Source organism: Copadichromis virginalis, linkage group LG5, assembly GCF_057382275.1.
Source record: "Copadichromis virginalis isolate Kocher_CV1m ecotype Utaka linkage group LG5, C_Virginalis_male_GT1.1, whole genome shotgun sequence".
Taxonomy (NCBI): Eukaryota; Metazoa; Chordata; class Actinopteri; order Cichliformes; family Cichlidae; genus Copadichromis; species Copadichromis virginalis.
In genome coordinates, this window is record NC_140622.1 from 24,355,426 (window position 1) to 24,378,796 (window position 23,371).

Consider the following 23,371-nt stretch of genomic DNA (forward strand, 5'->3'; position numbering starts at 1 on the left):
TGACACAAAAGGTTTTAACCTTTGACCGTGCTTTAAGAATCCTTAGATTCAATTTCCCCCTCAATTCATAGTCTCCTTCTCTGTCATAGAACATCCTCTGTATATTTCCTGGTAACATATTGTATCTGGCCTTGTACATAATTTTTGCAGTTTTATATTTTATAAGATCCATAAACTTCAGTATTTTTAATTTCAAAAACATGATGTTAGTATGGTCTCTAAATCCTGCTTTATTAATCATCCTGATTGCTTTTTTTTGAATTTTACATATTGGTTGAAGTGCAGTTTTATATGTGTTTCCCCAAATTTCCACACAGTATTCCAAATATGGCAATATAAGTGAACAATAAAGTACCCGGAGTGATTTGGAAGGCAAAAAATATTTAACTTTACTTAGTACGGAGATGCTTCTTGACAGTTTGGCTTGTATATGCTTTTTGTGAGGTTTCCAGCAGATTTTGTTATCTATTATCACACCCAGAAATTTTGTATCCGAAACTTGCTCTATTTCAACATTGTTTACTAATAATTTTGCTCCTGCATCTTTTTTACAATTTCCGAATAACATAAATGTAGTTTTTTCCAAATTTAATGATAGCTTATTTCTATCAAACCATGTTTTCAGTTTAATCATTTCTTGTGTGACAATTTCCAAAAGCTGCTGTAAGTTCTCTCCAGCACAAAAAATATTTGTATCATCTGCAAATAGAATAAACTGTAGTATATCTGATGTTCTGCATATATCATTGATATAGAGGATAAACAGCTTTGGTCCCAATACTGACCCCTGCGGAACTCCACAAACAATGTCCATACACTCTGATTGATATTCCCCAATTTTCACAAATTGCTGCCTGTCTCTCAAATAACTCTTTACCCATTCTAACACCACTCCTCTAATGCCGTAGTACTCCAGTTTATCAAGTAATATGTCATGATTAATTGTGTCAAAAGCTTTTTTTAGGTCAATGAATACACTAACTATACATTGTCTTTTATCTATATTGTTGGTGATATTTTCGATCAGTTCCATTAATGCCAATGATGTTGATCTATTTGATCTGAAACCATACTGACTATCCGTTATTATTTTGTGTTTATCTATAAATTTGTCAAGTCTATTACTAAAGACTTTTTCCAGTATTTTTGAAAATTGAGAAAGTAGAGAGACAGGCCTATAATTTGTGAATTGGTGTCTGTCACCATTTTTAAACAGTGGTGTTACTTTAGCTGTTTTCATTTGTTTTGGGAATGCACCAGTTTGTAAGGACAAATTGCAAATGTGTGTTAAGGGTTTGGAAATGCCCTCTATCACTCTCTTAACGATTTCCATATCAATGTCGTCAGAGTCTGTAGAGTTTTTTGTTTGTGATTTCCCAACAATATCAATGATTTCCATTTCTTCCACCACCGTTAAGAACATTGAATGAGGATTGCGGTCAATGAGTCTAGTTTCTTTCTCTACAGAATCTGTTATATCAGGAATTGTTTCAGCCAAGTCTGGCCCAACACTTACAAAGAATTTATTGAACTCATTTACCACATCTCTCATATTAGTAATATTTCTATCATTATTTGCGAAATACGAAGGATAGTCTGCCTGCCCCGAGCCCTTTTTGATGATGGTATTTAATGTTTTCCAGATCCCTTTAATATTATTTTTATTCATAATCAGTAATTTTTCATAGTATTCCTTTTTACATGACCTTAAAATACTCGTTAATTTATTTTTATATTTCTTGTATTTATTTTCAGCTTCTGTGCTTCTGTTCATTATAAATTCTCTGTATAAGGTATTTTTCTTCTTACATGCATTTTGCAATCCTTTTGTAATCCATGGGCACTCTGCATATTTTTGTTTTTTACTATATTTCTTTACTGGGCAATGACTATTATATAACAGTTTAAATTTTCCTAAAAAAATCTCATAAGCTTTATCAATATTTTTTTCCTTATACAGCATCTCCCATTCTTGCTTGAGTAAATCACTTTTGAATGCGTTTATTGACTCTTCTGTTCTCACTCGTTTGTATTTTATTGTGTTTTGCTGTTTAACCTTCCTGTAATTGCTGTTATACACTATAAAAACAGGTAGATGATCACTGATGTCATTAATTAGGAGACCACTTATGGTTCTATTTTCTATTTCATTAGTAAATATATTGTCTATTAGGGTTGCCGACTGTGCTGTAATCCTGCTGGGCTTAGTGATCACTGGAAAAAGTCCCAAGCTATACATTGTATTAATAAATTCCTCTGTCGCTCTCTGCTTGTTTGGATTTAGTAGATCTATGTTAAAATCCCCACAAATGAACATGACTTTTTGATTTGTCCTAATGAATGTTTTATCTACCCACTCCTTAAAAATTTCAATATTAGAACCTGGTGTTCTATATATACAGCTTACAATGACATTTTTCTCTTTTCCCATACTAATTTCTATTGTTACACACTCTAATATATTATCTACCGCCACCGTCATTTTTTCTACCATCTTGTATTTTAAATTTTTATCCACAAACAAGGCCACACCACCGCCATTCTTATTCTTTCTATTTGTAAGATTTAATTCATATCCATCTATTACAAAGTCCTCTCCTTTCTGTTTATTAATCCATGTTTCAGATACTGCAATCACACTGAATGGATGTGTAAATTTGCTTAAATATTCCCTTATTTTGTGAAAATTTGCATATAAACTTCTACTATTAAAGTGGATTATAGATATTTTGCCGTCGACCTTGACAGTTTTGTTGAATTGTTCTTCAGTATGATAGTAGCAGGTATTTTTGATGTTAAAAAAGTTCAGTTCTGGATCAATGTCCTGCTCTGTGAAGTGTGTTTTGTATTCCGTGTTTACTGGTGAATTTATCTCCTGATTAGCAATCCTTTGTGGTAGCAATGTATAATTCCCAGATAATGAATTAATTGATTGTTTCATCCTTGAATACGTTACGCTTTAGCTTCCGTTGTTGTCTTCTATTACCTGCTTTGATGACTGTAGATTGTTTGTCCCGCTCCTTGCCTTTGTAGTCAAGTGACCTGTTAATATTTTTCCAGATCCTGGATGCATTTGATGACCAGCACCTTGGCTTCCTCCGGTGTACCGTTGAGCTTTATAAATATTTTACAGTTTGCAGTCCAGGTGTTCTGAATTTTACCCAGTTTCTTTAGGTATCGTGCTTTCTTCGCTATGTCAGCATTGGATTTGGTTAGATGGTCATTCATGTAGACGTTCGATCCTTTTAGTTTCCTCCCCTGCTTCAGCAGTGCATTCTTGTGTTTCCTGTTTACAAATCTTATGATGATAGCTGGTTTATCACTAGCATTTCTCCTGGGCAAGGGGTGGCATGCCTCGATGTTATTACAGTCCAGGTCGATCCCTTTCGACTGCAAGAAACCAGCTACTTGTTGCTCCGCAGAGCTCCCATCCAGATCTCCTTGCTCCTCTTTACTGCCAGCAGTCACAGCCCGAGCATATGACCGGGGTTTTATGTACAGCCCTGTGATGATCACGTCGTTCATTCTGGTATATTGCTCCAGGTCCGCGACCCTGCTCTCCAGATAGACGATCCGTTTCTCCTTCTCTGCATTCTGGTTACGTAGCGACCTTATTTCCTCGACTAAGTCTAGGATATATTTCTGTTGTAGCTTGATAGCCGATGTTTCCTCAGTTAGAAAGTCCAATGACTTTTTGATGTCCTCAATTTCATCGGCGTTCGGTGTTCTCTTAGGCCCCATTGCTTGTTGTCTTGCTCGCTCCGTTCACCGTCTTGTCACTGTTGATTTACTTGGTGGTGCCTTGCTAGAGGATCCTGGGCCCAGTGGCTGCTGGAGGATCCTGGGCCTGGTGGAGCAGTAGGATCCTGGGCCTAGTGGCTGCTGGAAGAGCCTGGGCCTGGTGGCTGCTGGAGGATCCTGGGCCTGGTGGCTGCTGGAAGAGCCTGGGCCTGGTGGAGCAGGAGGATCCTGGGCCTGGTGGCTGCTGGAAGAGCCTGGGCCTGGTGGAGCAGTAGGATCCTGGGCCTAGTGGCTGCTGGAAGAGCCTGGGCCTGGTGGCTGCTGGAAGAGCCTGGGCCTGGTGGCTGCTGGAGGATCCTGGGCCCAGTGGCTGCTGGAGGATCCTGGGCCTGGTGGAGCAGTAGGATCCTGGGCCTAGTGGCTGCTGGAGGATCCTGGGCCTGGTGGCTGCTGGAGGATCCTGGGCCTGGTGGCTGCTGGAAGAGCCTGGGCCTGGTGGAGCAGTAGGATCCTGGGCCTGGTGGCTGCTGGAAGAGCCTGGGCCTGGTGGCTGCTGGAGGATCCTGGGCCCAGTGGCTGCTGGAGGATCCTGGGCCTGGTGGAGCAGTAGGATCCTGGGCCTGGTGGCTGCTGGAGGATCCTGGGCCTGGTGGCTGCTGGAGGATCCTGGGCCTGGTGGCTGCTGGAGGATCCTGGGCCTGGTGGCTGCTGGAAGAGCCTGGGCCTGGTGGCTGCTGGAAGCGCCTGGGCCTGGTGGCTGCTGGAAGAGCCTGGGCCTGGTGGCTGCTGCAGGAGGATCCTGGGCTTAGGAAATGCTGGTCTTACAGTATGAAGTACACAGTCTACACTGCACAGTCCTAAAGTCCTGTAAAGAACGCATGTGTAATGTCGCCGTTTCTTTTGACATCAGCTCTCTTAATGCATATAATTTGTAAGGATTTGAATGTTATAAAAACAATTCCCAAAAGCTATAAAAATGTTGATAAACCTGATACCCTAGATTTTTTAAATACCGGTAGTCAGTTTCACCCGTATTGCAGAATACGATCATTACAGTGAGAATATTACTGTTGTTATTATTATTATAACAACAGCAACAACAATAATAATATCTCAGTGTGACTCTGCCTTTTTGAAGTGCGCTTTTCAACATGGTAAATTTGGCATGAAAATGAGGCACTCTAGGAAACATTAGCTCAATCAAATAAACACACCTTCCACAAATTAGACTTAAATCACTGACGACTGCCACGACAAGTAAAAGAGCTACAAGTAGCAAAGGCCATGGAAAATTAATCCTGCTTGGCTCCACTGAGACACTTTACATAACTGTGGTTTATTAGTGTTAGTTCAGCAAAGGATACTGGAGGCTCCTCTGCAACCTGTTACACTATTAGCTATTCTACCTCGGCACCTCAAGGGGCCAAAATTGTCATGTTAAGTAAACGATTGCATGATTATTATTTTCATTCTTCCATTAATTTGTAAAAATTCACATTATCCCAAAGCATGCTATAAATTTCTTTCTTCCTGGTTTAAAGATATTATCATCTCGATAGTATGTAGAACGACACAAATGAAGAGGCTTTCTTCTGGTAACTCTTTTAAACAGGACATGTTTTTCTAATTGCACTGTCATGAACTTTAACATTAGACACGCACAATAGCTACAGTCTGAGATGTCGCCCTTGAGTTTTTTTGTAGTTTCTCTGAGCATTGACTGGTTTGACCTTGGGGTGAATTTGCTGCGATGCTTCGGTATTGTGTTTACCTAAATGTCTTTACCTGGTTGCCTGAATTCTAAAGACCAGCATGTCATGTCCTACTGCAAATTCAGTAAGGGTGTACTGCACAGAATCCTATGGAAAATCTTTTTCACAGAATTGTACATAATGAAGATTTGAACAGAACAATGTCCAATAAATATACACAGTATATATTTGTATTCTAACAACTTTGAGCTTTAAAGTCTTATTTCTTAGTCTCTTGTTAAAATCGACATATCTACCTTTTACTCTTGTTTTTGTATAATTCCCCCTGTTTTATCCATGTAAAGCATTAATGTTAAATCAGGAACAGTCCTCGGTTAGTGGGGGAAAATAAAGACATGAAACCATCGCAGGTGTCTAGAGTCAGTTTCCCCCAAATGTTCATGTATTTTCAGTAATAACACACAGAAGTGTGATTTTTGACAAATCTGTATTTTTAGAAATGAAAGTGCAATTAATTTGCTTCAGCGTGTGAGAAATATAATTCACGGTTTTGTTATGACATGATGATTTTCCATAAGTGAGCTCCAAGGAAACAGATGCTAGGATGAGAAAACGAGAAGGAGAAAATTACTTGCTGGGGCCACTGGCTTCTAAATCACAGAGAACACAGATTATTTAGCATTTTGATGTGTTTTCTAGTCTTCTAGCTGGTAAATATGGAAAGAGAACGATTGTATTTCTGCTTTTAGGAAAGAGAGATGAATGTGGCAGATCTAGAATGAACTGAGGAGAATCAGGCTTGACCCTCAGCCTGTGATGTCACTAGGTGTTGTTAACACAGGAGTGTAGAGCATGATTGGAAGTGAATGGAGGACAAAATAATTGCCAGTGCATGCTTTTATTTCCCAAAGGATCAGAGTAGAGGACTGAGGCGTCAAAAAAGAAAACTGTGACAGAAAGACAGACATACAAGGAGATGAAGGAAGAAAGATGATGGAAAGGCAACAAAAAAGAATAATCATATGTACGTGTGGGTGAGGTTTACAGAAACAGTTTGTCTCTGAATGGAAATCTCTGCAACACGTTTCTGCGACGTCCGAGTGAGCGCCATGGCACATGACTGCCCCTAGGGCTGCTACACTCAGCCATGTCGTGGCTAAACGAGCTCAGCACAAACAGAAACAGACACACGAAACAGGAGAACCGACAGGAGGACAAGAGAGCGGGATGGACGGTGAAGGAAATGGAAATTGAGGTGTGAAGAGATGTTGATTTAAGTGGTAAGATAAGGCTCGTGTGGGACAACTTCAGATTCAGATACCGAGCTCCAAATGAATCTGTAAAATCAGAGAGCAAAATATTGTATGGTTCAAATGTTGCAGCTGTATTCCCTTGAGTCTGCTGTTATTTGTGCATAGGTGAGCACAGATATCTGAATAACTGAAGTTCATTTAACACAGCGTGACTGGAGAGTCTTTAGTAATGAGAATACATGAGCTGTGCACTGAGAGTCGTTGGAAAACACTGGATAGTAGTCTGGATCCTCAGTATTTATTTTTATTTATTTTTATTGGTTTTCTACTTTTTGTTTATTTCTTTTTTTCTTTTTTTTCTTTTTGTTCTATTAAGAAAACTGAATCCATAAACTAATACCCTGTAAATGTTAGTACGTTGTTACTGTATGATGTAAGACAGTTAACCCTATTACCTATCAAACAATTGCATCTTTGATCCTTCTGGGGCCTTTAGCATAACAATATTCTAACAATTAGAGCTGAGTCATGGTTTTCACATCAGTCTTTGTCACGGTCTGGCTGGCAGACCGTGGGGAGATGGGGAAATAGGACCCAAACGCCGGACTCTTCAGTGCAACAGTGTTTATTTACAAGGTGGTGAAGTTGATAGGTTTGTAACATAAACCTATTCGCTGGAACGTTAAGGACAATCTGCTACGCAGCAAAAGCAAGACTCAAGGCACCAAAGTTCTCTGGTTACTCATGCATGAGGGAGACCTGGCTGGAGCCAAGCGTCGTTCCACCACTTGACCACTGTCAGACTCTCAGCCAGGTTTCCCCACAGCACTCCTTTTATTGTGGTTACATGAATATGCATAGGGTCATTAACATATAACATCTTACATAGGTATACATGTGAACAAAGAATACTGTGTGTGTGTGTGTGTGTGTGTGTGTGTGTGTGTGTGTGTGTGTGTGTGTGTGTGTCAAAGGTCATATAACAACATGAAAGCACGAAGGCAATCATCCTTGGTCAGGAAGAGGGTAGACTAGACCCCCCCGGTAAGGAAGTCCAGCAGTTCATCTAAACAGAAAAGCACTTAGACTAAAACAAATGTAGCTACGTTAATCCTACCATAAAACAATAAAACAAGATGCGACCTCTTCCCATGCCCCCAAGATGCAGGTGTGCATTCCAGTGTGGAATACACACCAAGCCTCTGTAGCCTGTTAAAGATCACACAACTTATCACTACACAATTGATTATACACCTCTAAGAATATATGGTTAAATATTTCCTAATACAAATGACAATAATAAAATCTAAACCCAACAGAAGTAAACAACAATAAATCCCCAGTTTCCCAGACTCCCGTGTAGTGTCTTCTTCCCAAAAGTCCCCGTGTAGTGCTCTCTGCCCCAGTGTCCCTGCACTCCCCGTGCTCACTGCTCCTTCTCGTCCCACACTCCTCCTGAGGGGAAAACAATAGAGGCAGCCGTTAACACTTATCCCAGCAGGCATACACTCACACTTGACTTGTTTGAAGACTGACGTGTAGTCAAACGCAATAATCCAGCGTCGGTGGAAGCTCCATCGCTCATCTAAATAGCTCCCCCGACGAGCCCAGATGAGGAGCAGGTGTGCGGCCAGGACTTCGGGTGTGGCCAGCCCTCAAGTTAGACCACGCCCCCAGGGCTGAAGGTGCCTGTAACTTGGCCACAGCAGAAAGGCAAAACACACACACACACATACCTGCCTACATACAGATGTGCATAGGGGCAGTGCAGACAACACACCAAATAATAATAATAATAATAATAACAACAATAACAACAACAACAACAACAACAACAACAACAATAATAGTCACAGTCCCCACTGCCCACGGACCCCGAGTCCCCAGAGCCGGGTCCGTGACAGTCTTGGCCTCATGGCTCTGCCTGCTAAACTCTTTTAGTATTCATTTGAAACCAGGCCTTGCCTGGTCTGGAGATTATAATCAATCTTCTGACCAATCTTGCCTTGCAAGGCCATTCAGATCCCCCAGGTCTGCCAGTGTGAATTTTAACCTTTCTAAAGTTCAAGTTTAAAGTGAATGATCGGGTAATAAAAAGCGTTTGCTATGCTGCCACCTTGGAACAACAGGTCTCTGAGCACCATCTCAGATTTATGCTTGAACTGTTTTCATGTTTTGTTTTGTTTTTTCATTTATATTCACAATACATGGAGCTTGAAAGGTACTCTGCCCACTTTGTTAGGTACACCTCTTTAGCTGCTCATTAAGGATCATATGTAATTAGACAATCACACATGGCAACAACTCAATACATTTAGACCTCTAGAAATGGTCAAGATGACCTGCTGAAGTTTAAACTGAGCATCAGAATGAGGGATAAAAAAAAAAGGTGCTTGAAATGAATTTGAATGGGGCACAGATTGAAACTTGAAGCAGATGGGTGAAGAAGAAGACCACACCAGGTGCCACACTTGTCCACTAAGAAAATAAGACTAGAATTCATATAGGCTCACCAAAGCTGGACAGTAAAAGATTGGAAAACAACATTACATTCAAATGGTACGGTCAAAATTTGGTTTAAACAACATGAAAGTATGGATTCATCCTGCCTCACATGAACAGTTCAGGGCAGTGGTGGTGGTGGTGGTATAACGTGGTTGGGGATCAAGTGAGAATCATTTAAACAGCACCACGTATTTGAGTGTTGTTCCTGACCATGTCCACCCCTTTATGATTACAGTGTGCCCATCTATGATGATTGGGATTGGATAATAGAATAATGCACATGTCACAAAGTGTAATTTCACTTTAAGATGACAGTGAATCCACTGTATTCAAATGACCAGATCGTAATTCAACAGATCACCTTTGGGATGCGGCGGAAGGGAAGATTTACATCATGGAGGTACAGCCAACGATTCTGCTGTGTGATCCTATCATGTCAGTATATCAGTAGCTTAAATTCAGCTTCACTTTGGTTGTTTAGAATTTATAAAAATCTTTTTTATCGCTGTGTACGTGCACTCTGTCTGATTCCATGTCCCAAACCTGACTGATTATAGCTCAAGCCTAGAATCTGGACATAGAAATAATGTCTTTGTTTTAAATCTGTTTTTAAAAAAATCCAGGAGAAGGAAGGAGAGACACAAGCAATATGATAATGACTTTTTCTACATATGTCTTTGACACACACTCACAGACACACACACTACAATCCTGGGTACTTTATAACTAATGAGTTGCACTGAGGCAAAAAGAAGCAGAGGTCCTTGATATTTCCATTGTGTGACAAGTTATTATGCAGAGCAGTGACAGAGGAAAACCACATTAAATGACTGTATGCTTGCACAGTATCCAGAGCAGAATAGCCCTTGGAAGTCTATGGCTCTGAGCCTTAGTTTAAATGATGACAAACAGACATGCTGCCTGTCTATCACTATACATTGTTAATTCATTTAAGAGAGTCTTGTGTGTCTTTGCACAATGGATCGGAACAACCTGGTCTACACTGTTTTACCTGAATATAATTTGAATTACACAGAGCCAGTGTGCAGTGACAGTCATCTATAAACAAGAACGTGGGAACCAATTCCTTTTGTAACGGCAGCTATTTGTGACTTCAACCACACAAGTAAAACCATGGTTTCATGTCCACTGATCTATTTGTGATCTACAGATTTTAGAGCATCTTCAGTAACTAGATGTGTTGCTTAAGTGATATGACTATGAGGGTGGTATTCCTGTCTTCTGCTTGGCTCTAGTAGTCTGTCTCTGTGTTTTATTGACTCACTAAAAAGTGGCTTAGCAAATATAGTATGACACAAAGCTGTAGTAAGTTATGTAGTTGTATATGACTCGTAGCCTCCAACCACAACCTCCCTCAGTCCTGTAGTCGGATCATTACACTCCCACACCACTCTGAACAGGCACCTTATAAACTGGCAGGGTTTACTCCTTCAGTCTTCCCACCCAGAAGCACTGCCAGATCGAATAAAATAAGGAAAACTGCAGAAATGGATAAATCATTTGTCTTCGGCATTGTAAACACAAAAACAGCTTCATTTTTGATAAAAGCATTCTATGTTTTTGCTGCAAACAAGCTGGAGAGGCTGATTAACTTAGACTATGTTGTGTTTTAGCCTAAATTTGGTTTTATCACTGAAGAATCCTGAAGTCCTTGAAGTCTGAATAGAAACAAATGCCATCTGAATATAAGCAGCGTCATAATGCTCGTGCCTCTTTGCATCTGTGTCCATGAGTGTGTAGTATTTCAATTAACTTGTGATGATAAATGGTAACTTCCTCTGTCAGCCTAATCTCTATTAACCCCAATGCTTGTTACTTCCACCTTTCACCAGTTCAGCTAATTAATCCACTAGAAACAGGCCCTTTCTCAGTTTCTTTTCATCCTCTTTCTCACTCTTCCCTTTCACTGCTAATGCCTTCTCGTATGCCTCTTGTCATCTTTGGCTTCCACTTACACTCTCTGCTGTACAGCCTGAGAGTTAAAAAGGGGCTACACAATGTTACTACAGTCAGCTGCTGCACATGTCTTTGAGTTACAACATTTTATAATATTAAGAAAAATCTAAATGCCACAAAAGGAGAGATATTACTTTTTCTGTCATAGGGTCATAATGACCCCTTTGGCTTATTTGCCAACTGAGTCATCATAACCCCAAGAAAATGGAGGAGTTAAGCTAGAACCAGCAGTATACTTCATTGCAGGCTTAGTCATGGATCAGTAGAAAAAATATATTAATATCAACAGTAAATTACAAAAGACCAAAGAGCAGTATATATATACAACATAATCAGTTTATCTACTTTATGCCTGCAGTATGTTTTTTAAAGTTTGCATTAGAAATACAAAAATAGAAATCAAACTCAGGGAAGACTCGTTTCAGGTAGAGGCAAAGTCTTTTCACTGCAGCGTTTCACCTTCATTGCCTTGCCATCCTGAAATGTATCTGTAGCCTCAAGGAGTAATCAAGCAGTTCACTTAGCTGTGGCACGTAGAGGACAGACTGCTTAGCCATGCAAATTGCTTTCTACAGACAGCTGGCACATTAACTAAAACAAAGACGCTATCTGAGCTCCAGCAAACTTAGATTGTGGGGAAAACTTTTAGGATAGCAAAATAAGTAAGCACAACACCCAAGGGTGTATTTTCAGTCCTGTCCAGTGCTCAGCGGTATAGAAGCAACCCGGGTTCCTCCCATTGGAAGTACTCTGAAGCCAGTATGGCTTAAATAAGGGCATTGCACTAAAATTATTATGAATATCACGTCGCTAAAGAAGGCAGAATCCTAGAATCAAGAGTACTGCAGCTGTTGCTTTTCTTTATGGCACACCAGTCTTTAACGGCACAGTATGAAAGTCATTTCTTCCCTGTCTCTGCTAAATGTTTTATTCAAATTACCCTGGAGAAGCAGGGAGCAGAACTCCCACCAAGGTTCTAAAGGAATGGCTGCCCTTTCAGGGGTTGAAAGTTCTGAAAGGACATATTCTAACTTGTGTTTTTCTCTGGTTTTGCTTTTTAATGTGAAGATTTAAATTCTTTAGCTGCAAAAAACTTGAGATTCAACTCACCAAAGTAACTTACAGAAACATAAAAACACGTGGGACGACAAGATTCACTGACCAGTAATATGAGACAAAGCGTTATGTTGAGCCTTTTGCTTACAGAGGAATCGTCAAAGCACCTCAGGGTTGTGCAGTGCACAACAAACACTTTTTTAATAACATTTTTCAGTTACCTCATTTTGATTTCACATTTTGTGGAAACCTTGCTTGCCCTGAAAACTTGTTTACAAGACATTCAGCCTTTGAAGCTGTTTATATTTAACTGTCTCAATAAGCAGTAATTTGAAGACCCCTCTGGTGGGTCTGCTGACATGGGAATGGTTTACATTTCTACAGGTTTCAGTGTTATACCTAGAAAACACAAAGGGGAAATTGACTAGAAAATGAACAGGCCAGTTAAAGGGCTGGAAAACTGCCAATACCCCTGTAGGATTGGTACCTCTTTTGTGCAGCAGTGCATTAAATTACCCAGGCTTTAATCACCATATTTTCTTTTAGTACCAGTATCAGTGGTCCTGGTGTATATTAGTATCTTTTACTTAACAGTATATTGTTTGACTGAGCAGCAAAACCATTTTTGCTTGATTGCTTGTTTTTAAATGCTTCTGGACAACAAAAAGTGAAATAAGATGCAAAGCTGGCAGTGCAAATTAATGAATGGTGTCCATTTACATTTGGTTAATGTTTTTGTGTAGCTGCACACAAATGCAGTTGTGTGAAGTTCCAGGTGCAATGAGTCAGCTCAGTGTTGACCAAGCTGTGCGGCTGTTTTGATACTCATTTTGAAGTGAAACGTGATTATGGGATTTTAAACACCCATTTAAACCACTTTTTGTCATAAAAACAAACTCTGCTATTTTAGTGGGTTTAGTTAGCATGCAGAGGTGTGAATACTGACTAATTCAAAGTTGAGTTTAAGTCAAGACAGTTTGTCTTATTTTCTTTTTTTGTGACATTATATTTTCATTGGAAAAGCTTAAACAAACTAGTCAACCTCTCCTTACTTGATCAGGTCCCGAAAAGCCATACATCGCACTGGTTCGTTTCTGTAGCATAGAATTAGATGACATCAGGACCTCTGCCCTGCCATCACTTTACCTGGCATCTATGTATGTGCTCAAAAGCCAGAAGGTCAGTCTGGTGGAGTGTGAAGAATGCAAAAATCAACTTATCTGTTGTGCAAAGACAAACTGTTAAATATTTCAAATACTCCCTGTGAGAGGATCGCCTTCAGAACTGGATGATATTCCCTCCCTACCTGTTTCCCCACCTTTCCATCCATGATTTATACAATAAATATATCTTTATTTTGTAGTTTTCATCTACATCTACTGAAAGATTTACTGCACCTGCTATCTTTCTTGACAGTTCCTAGATAAAACTGATGATAGGGAATTTTATGCTTTAAAGGGGATCATCATTTGTCCTTGGAAGTATGAGTCCTATAAAACTCTACGCCTCTAACAAATTTCTCTGAAAGAAAGCCACCCCGCCTCCCCAATCAGTCCACGGGGGTAGGGTATGCTGCGTTTAAAGAGATGTCATCAGGCATCGCTAATAGCCGCTCCAGTTCCCCCTGCTGATAGCGTAATCATCTTCCTCCAGCCAATTTTTAGATTGCACCATATTGCACCACCATTATGTCACTCTATTCACATTTAGCAAAAATTACAAAATTTGTGCCGCAAAAGTACTTTTTTCCTCAACATTTCAGAAGCATAGCAACCAGAACAGCCATAATTCTGCCGAGCAGCAGTTCGCACTCATTCATAAAGGAGAGAATTAAAATTTCTGTAATTGTTTTGTTTGTTTGGCTCCTAGCAAACACTCGCAAGACATAAAACAAAACGGCTTTATTTGGAGTCTTGTTTTGGGGGATGAATGCAATGAATATGAGTAGAATAATCATCTTTTATCCCTGTTTACCTGTCCACCAGCTCCAGAAGGAAGTATCGATTTAGCTGCCAAATGCTTAACTACTTTAATGAGCTAGTTAAGCTACTTAACAAGACTAATTCTGTTATGTCTGTCTTTTTTCTTGTTTTTCTTTTTTTGCTGGGCAGGCAGGTGGATTTGTCATGTTGTGCAAAGTTGCTGTGAGGAGTGAGATTGAGCATAACGCTAATAACGCTAATCAACACAAGTCAACACTTTGAAATAATGAGCAGATCTGCATGAAGTATAGCCTTGATGACACATCTTTAACTGGTTGAACACAACATTTTTTCTGGCACACATTATTGCCATATTTCCCCTCTAACAGGTGACGTAGTATTTGCTGCATCATTTACTAAATGTCCAGTGTGCTGGCTTTGATAACCTGGAACTTTTTGTTTGTCACTCTTCCTGTTCAGTGCCAGCAGGTGAATTGGCAATGTCCTCTTTCTCTGTGTGTGTGTGTCTCTCTGTCTCTCTCTAAATTTAAACTCCATGCTCCAAGCATTGTCACGACAATGTGGGTGGTGAAAAAAAACAACAAAAAAAAACCACATGTACACACACATGAAGCTGCTCACCATAGCCCTCGACAAAACAGAACAATAAGTGAAGTGACGATGGCTTTTCAAACAGGAACATTGTGGCAGTGACACAGTGTGTGGGGAGCTTTTTGTAGGTGTATGCTGTATTAAATTATAAGTGTCGATATATATGTGAGAGTAAGGGGGTGTGGGTGCTTCACCCCACTTGGCGGTTGTTGTATAATCTACCATGACAATTTTCTGTCATTATTCTGTAGTTAGATTGATAGAACAGTTGAACATAGTCATTTCTCAGATGTCCATTTTGCAAATCTATGAGATTGTCCTCCCAGAGGAAAGAGGAGCTCATCATATATACTACATTCTTATAATATTTAAAAAAAAATAGACATAGCAGCTGGAATATAAAGTGCTAAGTTATCGGCTAATGCTAACGAGATTGGTTACTAAGCTCTATGAGTGCACAGACACCTGCTATTTAATGCTTAATGCTGCAGTTGAGGCATCCAGTTAAGTGATATGAATTTGCTGAGGTGATAAGTGATGGCCTAGTCATCATCAAAGGCTGAAAACAGCCTATGGTTTCCATTCCACTATCCTATAAACTTGACCACTTGCTTATCAGAGCAGTAATGACAATGAGGTTCCTCTATTTTAATACAAAACCTGTCTTTCCCCAAAATCTAGGTAAAAAGAGATGAAAATGACCTGTGCTTTATTTCATGGTGCCTGTAGGGCCCGACCTTCTTGCTCCAGTCAAAATATGTTGCAAATGTCTTATTTTTGATGCTCCAGCAGGGTTAGGCAGTTCATTTTCCCACAGGGCCACATGAGAAACTTACAAAGAGATACAACTAAGCAAAACTGAGTTCAGCTCAGCTTACAACAGTCCCTGTTGGTACCTTGCATTTCTCATGGCTGCTTAGCAATAAAAACCTGTTGTATTTTATCATCTGATGCTTTCAGTTTGAATTTGCAGGAGTAAGAAGTCTTTAGTTTACATTAGTAGTCACATACATTTTTGATGACCAGTAAGAATTACCACAGCAAGAGGTGATTATAAAAACTAAATGCAGTCAAAGATAATTTAGCAATTTAGCAACTGAACAGAAATACATTTTCTCTTGAATGGTGCCGCAAACACTGCGAACTCTTTGTCTCTACACATATGAAGACATAGCCAATGCTCCTCCTACAGTGTCTGAAGGGAGAGTCAACTTGTCCATATCATAACCTTCAGAAACAACATTAAATATGAATCCTGTGCCAAGACTGAAACCCGTTCTTACTTAAGTAACAAGGAAATTCACCACAAAGAGCCTACAGCAGATATGAACCTGATATTAAAACGTCAGCCAGCCTTGAAATAGCCCTCATGACTTTTTTCTCTATTTGTATCTGAGCATATGTGTGCGCCTTTCACATCATGTGTGCTCACAGGTGTGTCGGCACAGCAGGTCAGAAACAGAGATCTGGATGAAGGGCATAAAAAGTGTCATTTGTGCCGAGCTGCCGCTGCATCATCTCTGATGATTTATGTGATCAGACAGGCACTCTGTCTCAACCCAACATTAAACCGGGAAGAATACTCACCTGAGCTTCACCACGCTGTGAAATGAATCAGTGGGTGTCTGCCTAATCCCTAAATTTAAGCCTTCACTCAGTAAATAAAGCATTGAACAGGAGTGGAAAACCCAATCTTTGAAACTGAGAAAACATTCTCATAATCTTAAGTAAGGTGTGGATGGTGTATATCCTGGCCGGGCACATGGAGGAGAAAAGGGGAAAAATGGAAGACAGGCAGATTTTAAGTTCAATTTAAGTATAAACCGTGAATTTTTAGCTTCCTCTTGAGCTCTTAGCCTAAATGAACACGCTTGTCAAATCATTTTTTCCCCTGTGTTCTCATCCCAGCACATACCCAGAACACAGTCACAGCAAGCTGTAACAGGAAGTAATCTTACAATTAAATGGAGAAATCTGACTAGCTGGAGCAGAAATTAAACAGAAATGTCAAATTAAGAAGAAACAGATCTCAGCCAGTGTAAGTGTTAGGCAGAAATTGAGCCCTGAAAGGCAGAAATGTCAACACCCAGGGAAGTAAATGTTAAATTTTTCACATGAATTTGAAAACCCTCCCCACAGAGGTGATGAAGTGCTAAAGGTTGTGGCACCTGCATTTAACCTGCTGTGTGTGTTCGTTGTTCTAAAACTCCACCTGCTAGAGTCAAAATGATTTGTTTATTCACTGATTTATCAAACTTACAGAAGAAACTAAAATGCTGAAGATAACATAGATGCACTAACATCACACTTTGTTACTTTGTGCTTGTACCGGGTTGGACATCCTTTTTTCTTTCAGAACTGCCTTAATGCTCCATGGCACAGATTCAACAAGGTGCTGGAAAAGTTTCTCAGAGATTTTGGTCCATGGTGTGATGAGAGAATCACACAGTTGCTGCAGATCTGTCGGCTGTACATCTATGATTGGAGTTTCCTGTTCCAACACATCCCAAAGATGGTGGAGTGTGGAGGTCGTTTGAGTACAGTGAATTCAATGTCATGTTCAAGAAACCAGTTTGAGATTATTTGAACCTTGACATGGTCCATTATCCTGCTGGAAGCATTCATCAGAAGATAGCTACACTGTTGTCAGGAATTATACTCAGATTGCGGTGTTAAAACAACGGTAAAAGGGGCCAAAATGTGTGAAGAAAACATCTCCATGTTACATCAACTTGAGTTGTACACACCAAATCCTGACCCTGCCATCTGATTGTTGCAGTAGAGACTGATACTCATAATATCAGGTGGCATTTTTCCAATTTTCTACTGTCCAATCCTAGCCTCAGTTTCTTGTTCTTAGCTGACAAGAGTGGCAACCAGTATGGTCTTCTGCTGCTCTAGCCCATCTGCTTCAAGGTTTCAGGGGTTTTTGCATTTAGAAATGCTCTTCTGCATACATCGGTTGTATTAAGTGTCATTGGTAGTTACTGTAATGTTCTGTTCTGAAATACTGGGATCAGCCCATCTGTTAACAATAAACATACAATGTTTGGAGTCTCTTAGATCACTTTTTCCCCCATTCTGATGCTCTGTTTGAACTTCAGCAAGTTGTCTGGAGAATGTCACCATGACATAATGGAGTTGCTGCCATGTGATTTGCTGATTACACTGGTGTATCTAATGGAGTAGTCAGTGAGTGCATCTGTACCTGCTAAATATCAAGGCATTGTCCTTGTGACAAGGTTCACATGCTAATCTTAGCATTTAGCTCAAAATAGCACTGCAGACTCACAAAGGCTCCTCTTAAATTGGTAATTAGACTCTTCGTGACCACAGAACAATGTGCTGATGTTTAGCAAGTTGTTACATTCACTTAAAAGAACACAAAGAGTATACAGGAGGTTAATGTTTACTATGTTGCTTCCTGGTCCTAAACCTTTAGATTCTACCCTACTTTCCTACTTCCCTAATACTGGCTCCTGATCATCCTGCTTTTCATGTCATTGGCTAAAGTCTGAGACCTGAAGCCAATGGATAATCTCCAGGGCCTATATAAGTTGACCAAAGCTATACACTTCAGGGTTGATGTTGTTGTTGTTGTTGGCGGCGGTGGCTGCTTTCTTGTTTTCTTAGGTTTCTTTATGGCGTCTAAGATCTGATAGAATTAGCCTTTGTTTCTCTCTATTACAGTGGCCAGGGGATGTTTTTAGGGGAGAGCTGTAATTTTCTGTGTTATTCACTGTTTTGTCCTGGGCCCTGTTTCAGGAAGCCGGTTTAGTGCAAAGTCTGACTAAGTATACCCTGAGTTAACGAAAACTCTGGTTTTTCGGTTTCACAAAGCGAGTTCAGCTGAAGCCTGAGTGAGTCACTATGACGACACACTCCGTGAAGCTAACCTGCCCCCTAGCAGGTTTACTACAACTAACCCTGACTGTCTCCGCCTCTTTGTCGGAAACCTGACAGTAGGAAGTGTCGGACATGGCGTGTCCCTTCCTTGAAGAGCCAGTAGATCTTGAAGCCCAAATACTCCGCAGAGCTCTCCGCTGGGAGAGAGTGATCAGAGCGCGTATGGACATTTTATCATTTCCTGATGATTTTCTGTGTGAACGTTACCGTTTCTCAGCACAATCAATAAGTTATTTGGATAACATCCTCAGGCCATATATTGCGCATGTGACACATCGCGGACATGCGCTCAGTCCATTACATATTCTTTGTACCGCACTCCGTTTCTTTGCAAACGGGAGCTTTCTGTACAATATTGGTGACGCTGAGCACGTTTCCAAGGCTACCGTCTGTCGGGCAGTCAGGAATGTTACAGTTGCACTGAAACGTCTCCTGCACTCGTTTGTGGTGTTCCCCGGTCATAGACCCACAAGATTCATCAAAGAGGGATGCCACAAAATTGCAGGTATCAGGATGAACAAAACTTAATTTATGATGTGGTGATACTTGGACTACTACTTAAATTTTACATTTATTTTCACGGTTCCCAGGCGTGATTGGCTGTACAGATGGCACTCACATTCCAATCATTGCTCCTTCAGTAAATGAAGGAGACTATGTGAACAGGAAGTCTTTCCACAGCATTAATGTACAGGTACATAGTTCCCTGTAGCATTTCAAACTAACAAATTATTTCATTATAGTAATGGATGCTAATTTGTGTTCTCTGCACTGTGAAGATCATATGTGATGCTGCCAACATTATCACAAATGTGGAAGCCAAGCGGCCAGGCTCTGTCCATGACTCACAAATATTCCGTGAATGTACACTGAGCACAAAATTTGGACATGGTGAGTTGAGAATACTTTAAAATATATAAAGACCAATTGCTTCAGGGACATTTGAACTGAAGTGTACCCTTCTGTCTTAGGAGAGTTCACTGGCTACTTGCTTGGTGATAGGGGGTATCCATGTTTACCCTATTTGCTTACCCCTTACCCTGACCCGGGCCCACAGCAGCGATATAATCTGGCTAATTGCAGGACAAGAGCCAGAGTTGAAATGACTATCGGAATGCTTAAGGCCCGGTTCCAGTGCCTGCAAAGACTCAGGGTCACCCCAGAAAGGGCATGTGACATTATTGTGGCATGTGTGATTCTTCACAACATTGCCACAATTAGAGGAGAACACTGTCCTTCTGAACCAAACATCAGCAGTGATCCAAACCATGAACATCCTGACCCTCCCACGGACATACAAGATGGAAGCGCAGTCAGAGACACCATATGTCACAATCATTTCTTTTGACCCATCACCTCAACATGTTGAAAGAAGAATAAACAGATTTTTTGTTCAACTGGCTTTATTGGTCGCCTGTGTTTCCTGTACACAAAGTATTAAAAGATGTAAACCTCATAAAGTGTCTCTGTTGCTTCCTCCTCTGTAACAGCTGTCAATGTTTCTTCATTATTTTCCTGTAGTAAAGAAATAAACAACATTGCTGTTCTACTGTAAACTCATAATCTGTGGAGTATTACTCACAACTGCATGTTGGTCTGGCTCAACAGGAGGCTGCACCAGATGCAGTACACCATCACCATCAACTGATAGAATATGAGGTTTATACAGGTCACTTATAACTTACAAGGGACCAAATGGCAATTAACAAACATATAGCACTCAGCTTACACTTCATTGTCATTATGCTCTCAAAGACAACCAAGACTGAGGGAAGGCAAAATCAGTAGGAAAATAACTTCACTACAAACAAATTCATTATGGTGAAGAGTTTATCAAATGAATGAGTAGCACTGCAAAGGTGACTGTGAAGAAAGGATGTATGCACATCATGTATTATTTTGAATTTACCCCTTATGTAGGCACTTGTGTCTTGCGGGGTTATTGACTCAGAGGATGTCCCCGCAGAGATGCCTTCGGCCACAGGGCGCCCACTGTTTTGGCTGAGGGCCAACTGCTCAGCCTCTGTGAGTGGTGGTGGTGGAGGACCCCCACCTGTTTTTCGGGCCTCCGCTTTTTTTCTGTTGGCTATAACGGGCCACATTTGAGCATACAGAGTAAGCAAATATGTACTTGTAATGTGCTCAGATAATTTCAATAAGTGCTTACAGAAAGAAAATTAATGTAGCCTCTAACTGCAATTGATTTACATCGGACAAACAGACCAAGCACTATGGCTCATAATACAATTACACCTTACCTGTTTGGACTATATTTTTATATTTCATTTTTACTTGCTGCCAGGAACGTTTGGGGCCTGTTGGGTTGCACCTGCGCTCACATCACATCACAAAATAAAATGTATAAAATAACAAATAAAATAACATATGATAAAATAACGTGTTAAATGGGTGGAAATCCCTAGATCAATGTTTATATTAACACTCACGCATTGACTCTGTCGGCTATGTTTTGCCATGCATGCTCCCTTTCTTTTGCAGCTGAGGCTGTGTTACCTTTTTTTCTGCAAAATTTGCATGTTATCGGCATATGCTGCCATCAGAATTTCGGCCTCAAGCGCTGTGAAATACATTGACCGCGCCTTCTTTCCCTCCGTCTCCATGGTGACTCGCTTAATCTGTGCTCCGCTTATCAGGGCTTTATGTATCCTCGTGCGCGCGCTTCACTTGGGGTTAAAGCAACTCCGCGTTGATTGAACTAATTGTTATCAGCCTTTCTGAAACCGAATATTCCGAGTTGGACAGTTCGGGGTTACTCAACCCTGAGTATCGTTTTTCACTCTGAGTTTTCTAAACCGGCTTCCTGAAATAGGGCCCTGTTCTTGGTTGATGAGGGGTTGAGGTGTCGGTTTGTAAGCTTTCTGTTGACTAAGTTACTAAGTTGATGGCGTTTTATTTAAGTCAGGACTGTTTTATTCTGTTGTGTTGGCATTGGCTCTCGCTGAAATTAACATATTTGCTAAAATCCTGGTAATCCAATGCTAGAACTATTTCAGGATGTTACACACATACTAAAAAACAAAAACAAAAATAACAGCACTCACTGATGAAGTGCTCCTTAATGGGTGAACACATTTTGGCTATATGCAACAGTGGGATTTAAAAAATTAAACAGAAATGATAATATATAGAAAGCCCAACCAAGAGGATTAATTGCATGACAGAAAACATTTGCAGATAAACCACCCCAGAAAGTTGAGTGCATCTTTTATCACATTTATTATGATGCTAATGTTAGCATGTGGTACAAACTTCATTTTGAATAATCTGGATGCATTAGTACCATCATAATGGTACCCAAGTTTTCAAGTTGTCTATTAAAAGACAGTCCACACACACACACAGTCCATGCACTGAATACAATTTCAACCCATCTGTCAGAACAACCTGGCAACCCACAACCCATTTCAAGGAGTGTGTGCAGATAATCCATGCACAGACAGATCACTTAAATGCGGAATTAATTGCCTGCTGTCTTAGCTACTGTTTGACCATTTCAGCTCCTTTTCCTGCCAAGACACACACTGTTAAAAAAAACATCCTAAAACAACGGTAATATTCCGGCAGCTGGGGCGCCAAAATACGACCGTGAAAGAACAGAAAATAACTGTCCCATAAAAATATGGTTATTTCCAGTAATGAAAATACAATTAGTTGCGCTAATTTGACATGGGATCTCGCCTTTTTCAAGTGCCGCTAAACATTAAATCAGGAACATGTTAATGTGATTAAACAATGAAACCATCTATAAATAGGAATAAAAAACATCTTAAAAAAACGGTAATATTCCGGCAGCTGGGGCGCCAAAAATACGACCGTAAAATAACAGAAAATAACTGTCCCATAAAAATACGGTTATTTTCAGTAATGAAAATAGAGTTTGTTGCGCTAATTTGACATGGGATTCTGCCTTTTCCAAGTGCTTTTAGACATTAAATTAGGAACATTTTTACGCGATCAAACAATGAAATTACCTATAAACAAGGTCACTGAATGTGGAAATATGAATCATAATACGTAAATGTACAGAAATATACAGTTAACAGTTGGTTTAAGTAATAATTGATTGCATGCCCTGGGACAGAGGCGAGGCTGCCATATTGCACCATCAGCCCCTTTGGCCATCACTAGTAGGCGGTAGGTGAAGAGTCTTGACCACGGACACAACAACGGAGAGTGTCAGAGCCGGGGCGCGAACCGGCAATCTTCTGATCACAAGGCGAACTGCCAACTCTTGAGCCACGAACGGCCTAACAAACAACGATAACAATACTTATAGGGATCATGTTATATACTTTTCCATAGCATTACATTTGAATTCAACAGTTCAATCTTTCAAATAACGGACAGATATTTGTGAAATCATGATACATTTGTGAATGTATTTTAACAATATAAATATGCATATGTAGCTACAGACAGATACATTTAATAATCATGACAATTATGTTGTATTACATTACAGTGATTTAACGTTAATTTACATTTAAAATGTGAAGTCAAAGTCTATTTACGTAACTTTAATGATATTCTAGAAGAACAGAACATTACTGTAAAATGCACAGTAAAATACCTTCATATTAGGGTTTTTCCTACGATCGCAGCCATACCCGCGACCTTGTTGTTAGTTCACATTCATTGGCCGATGCTTTGCGTCATGTTATTTATA

The 23,371-nt window shown here is 40.1% G+C and overlaps 2 protein-coding genes and 1 long non-coding RNA gene across 3 annotated transcripts in view; 2 read left to right on the forward strand and 1 right to left on the reverse strand.

Moving 5' to 3' along the window:
* The window catches only part of syn2b (synapsin IIb), a 99,117-nt gene that overhangs the window by 27,904 nt on the left and 47,842 nt on the right, over positions 1-23,371 (forward strand). The gene's annotated exons all lie outside the window — the stretch shown is intronic.
* On the reverse strand, positions 854-3,741 carry LOC146709782 (uncharacterized). Its single transcript, XM_085457912.1, has one exon. The coding sequence runs from the start codon at positions 3,739-3,741 to the stop codon at positions 3,046-3,048; it is 696 nt and encodes a 231-aa protein (XP_085314038.1). The 3' UTR covers positions 854-3,045.
* On the forward strand, positions 18,899-20,085 carry LOC146709783 (uncharacterized). Its single transcript, XR_014920486.1, has 2 exons — positions 18,899-19,575; positions 19,656-20,085. It is a non-coding gene; the product is annotated as an uncharacterized LOC146709783 (long non-coding RNA).

What these genes read in the sequence shown, in the direction of transcription:
- LOC146709782 (XM_085457912.1), bottom strand. Translation starts at nt 3,741, where the DNA reads ATGGGGCCTAAGAGAACACCGAACGCCGATGAAATTGAGGACATCAAA.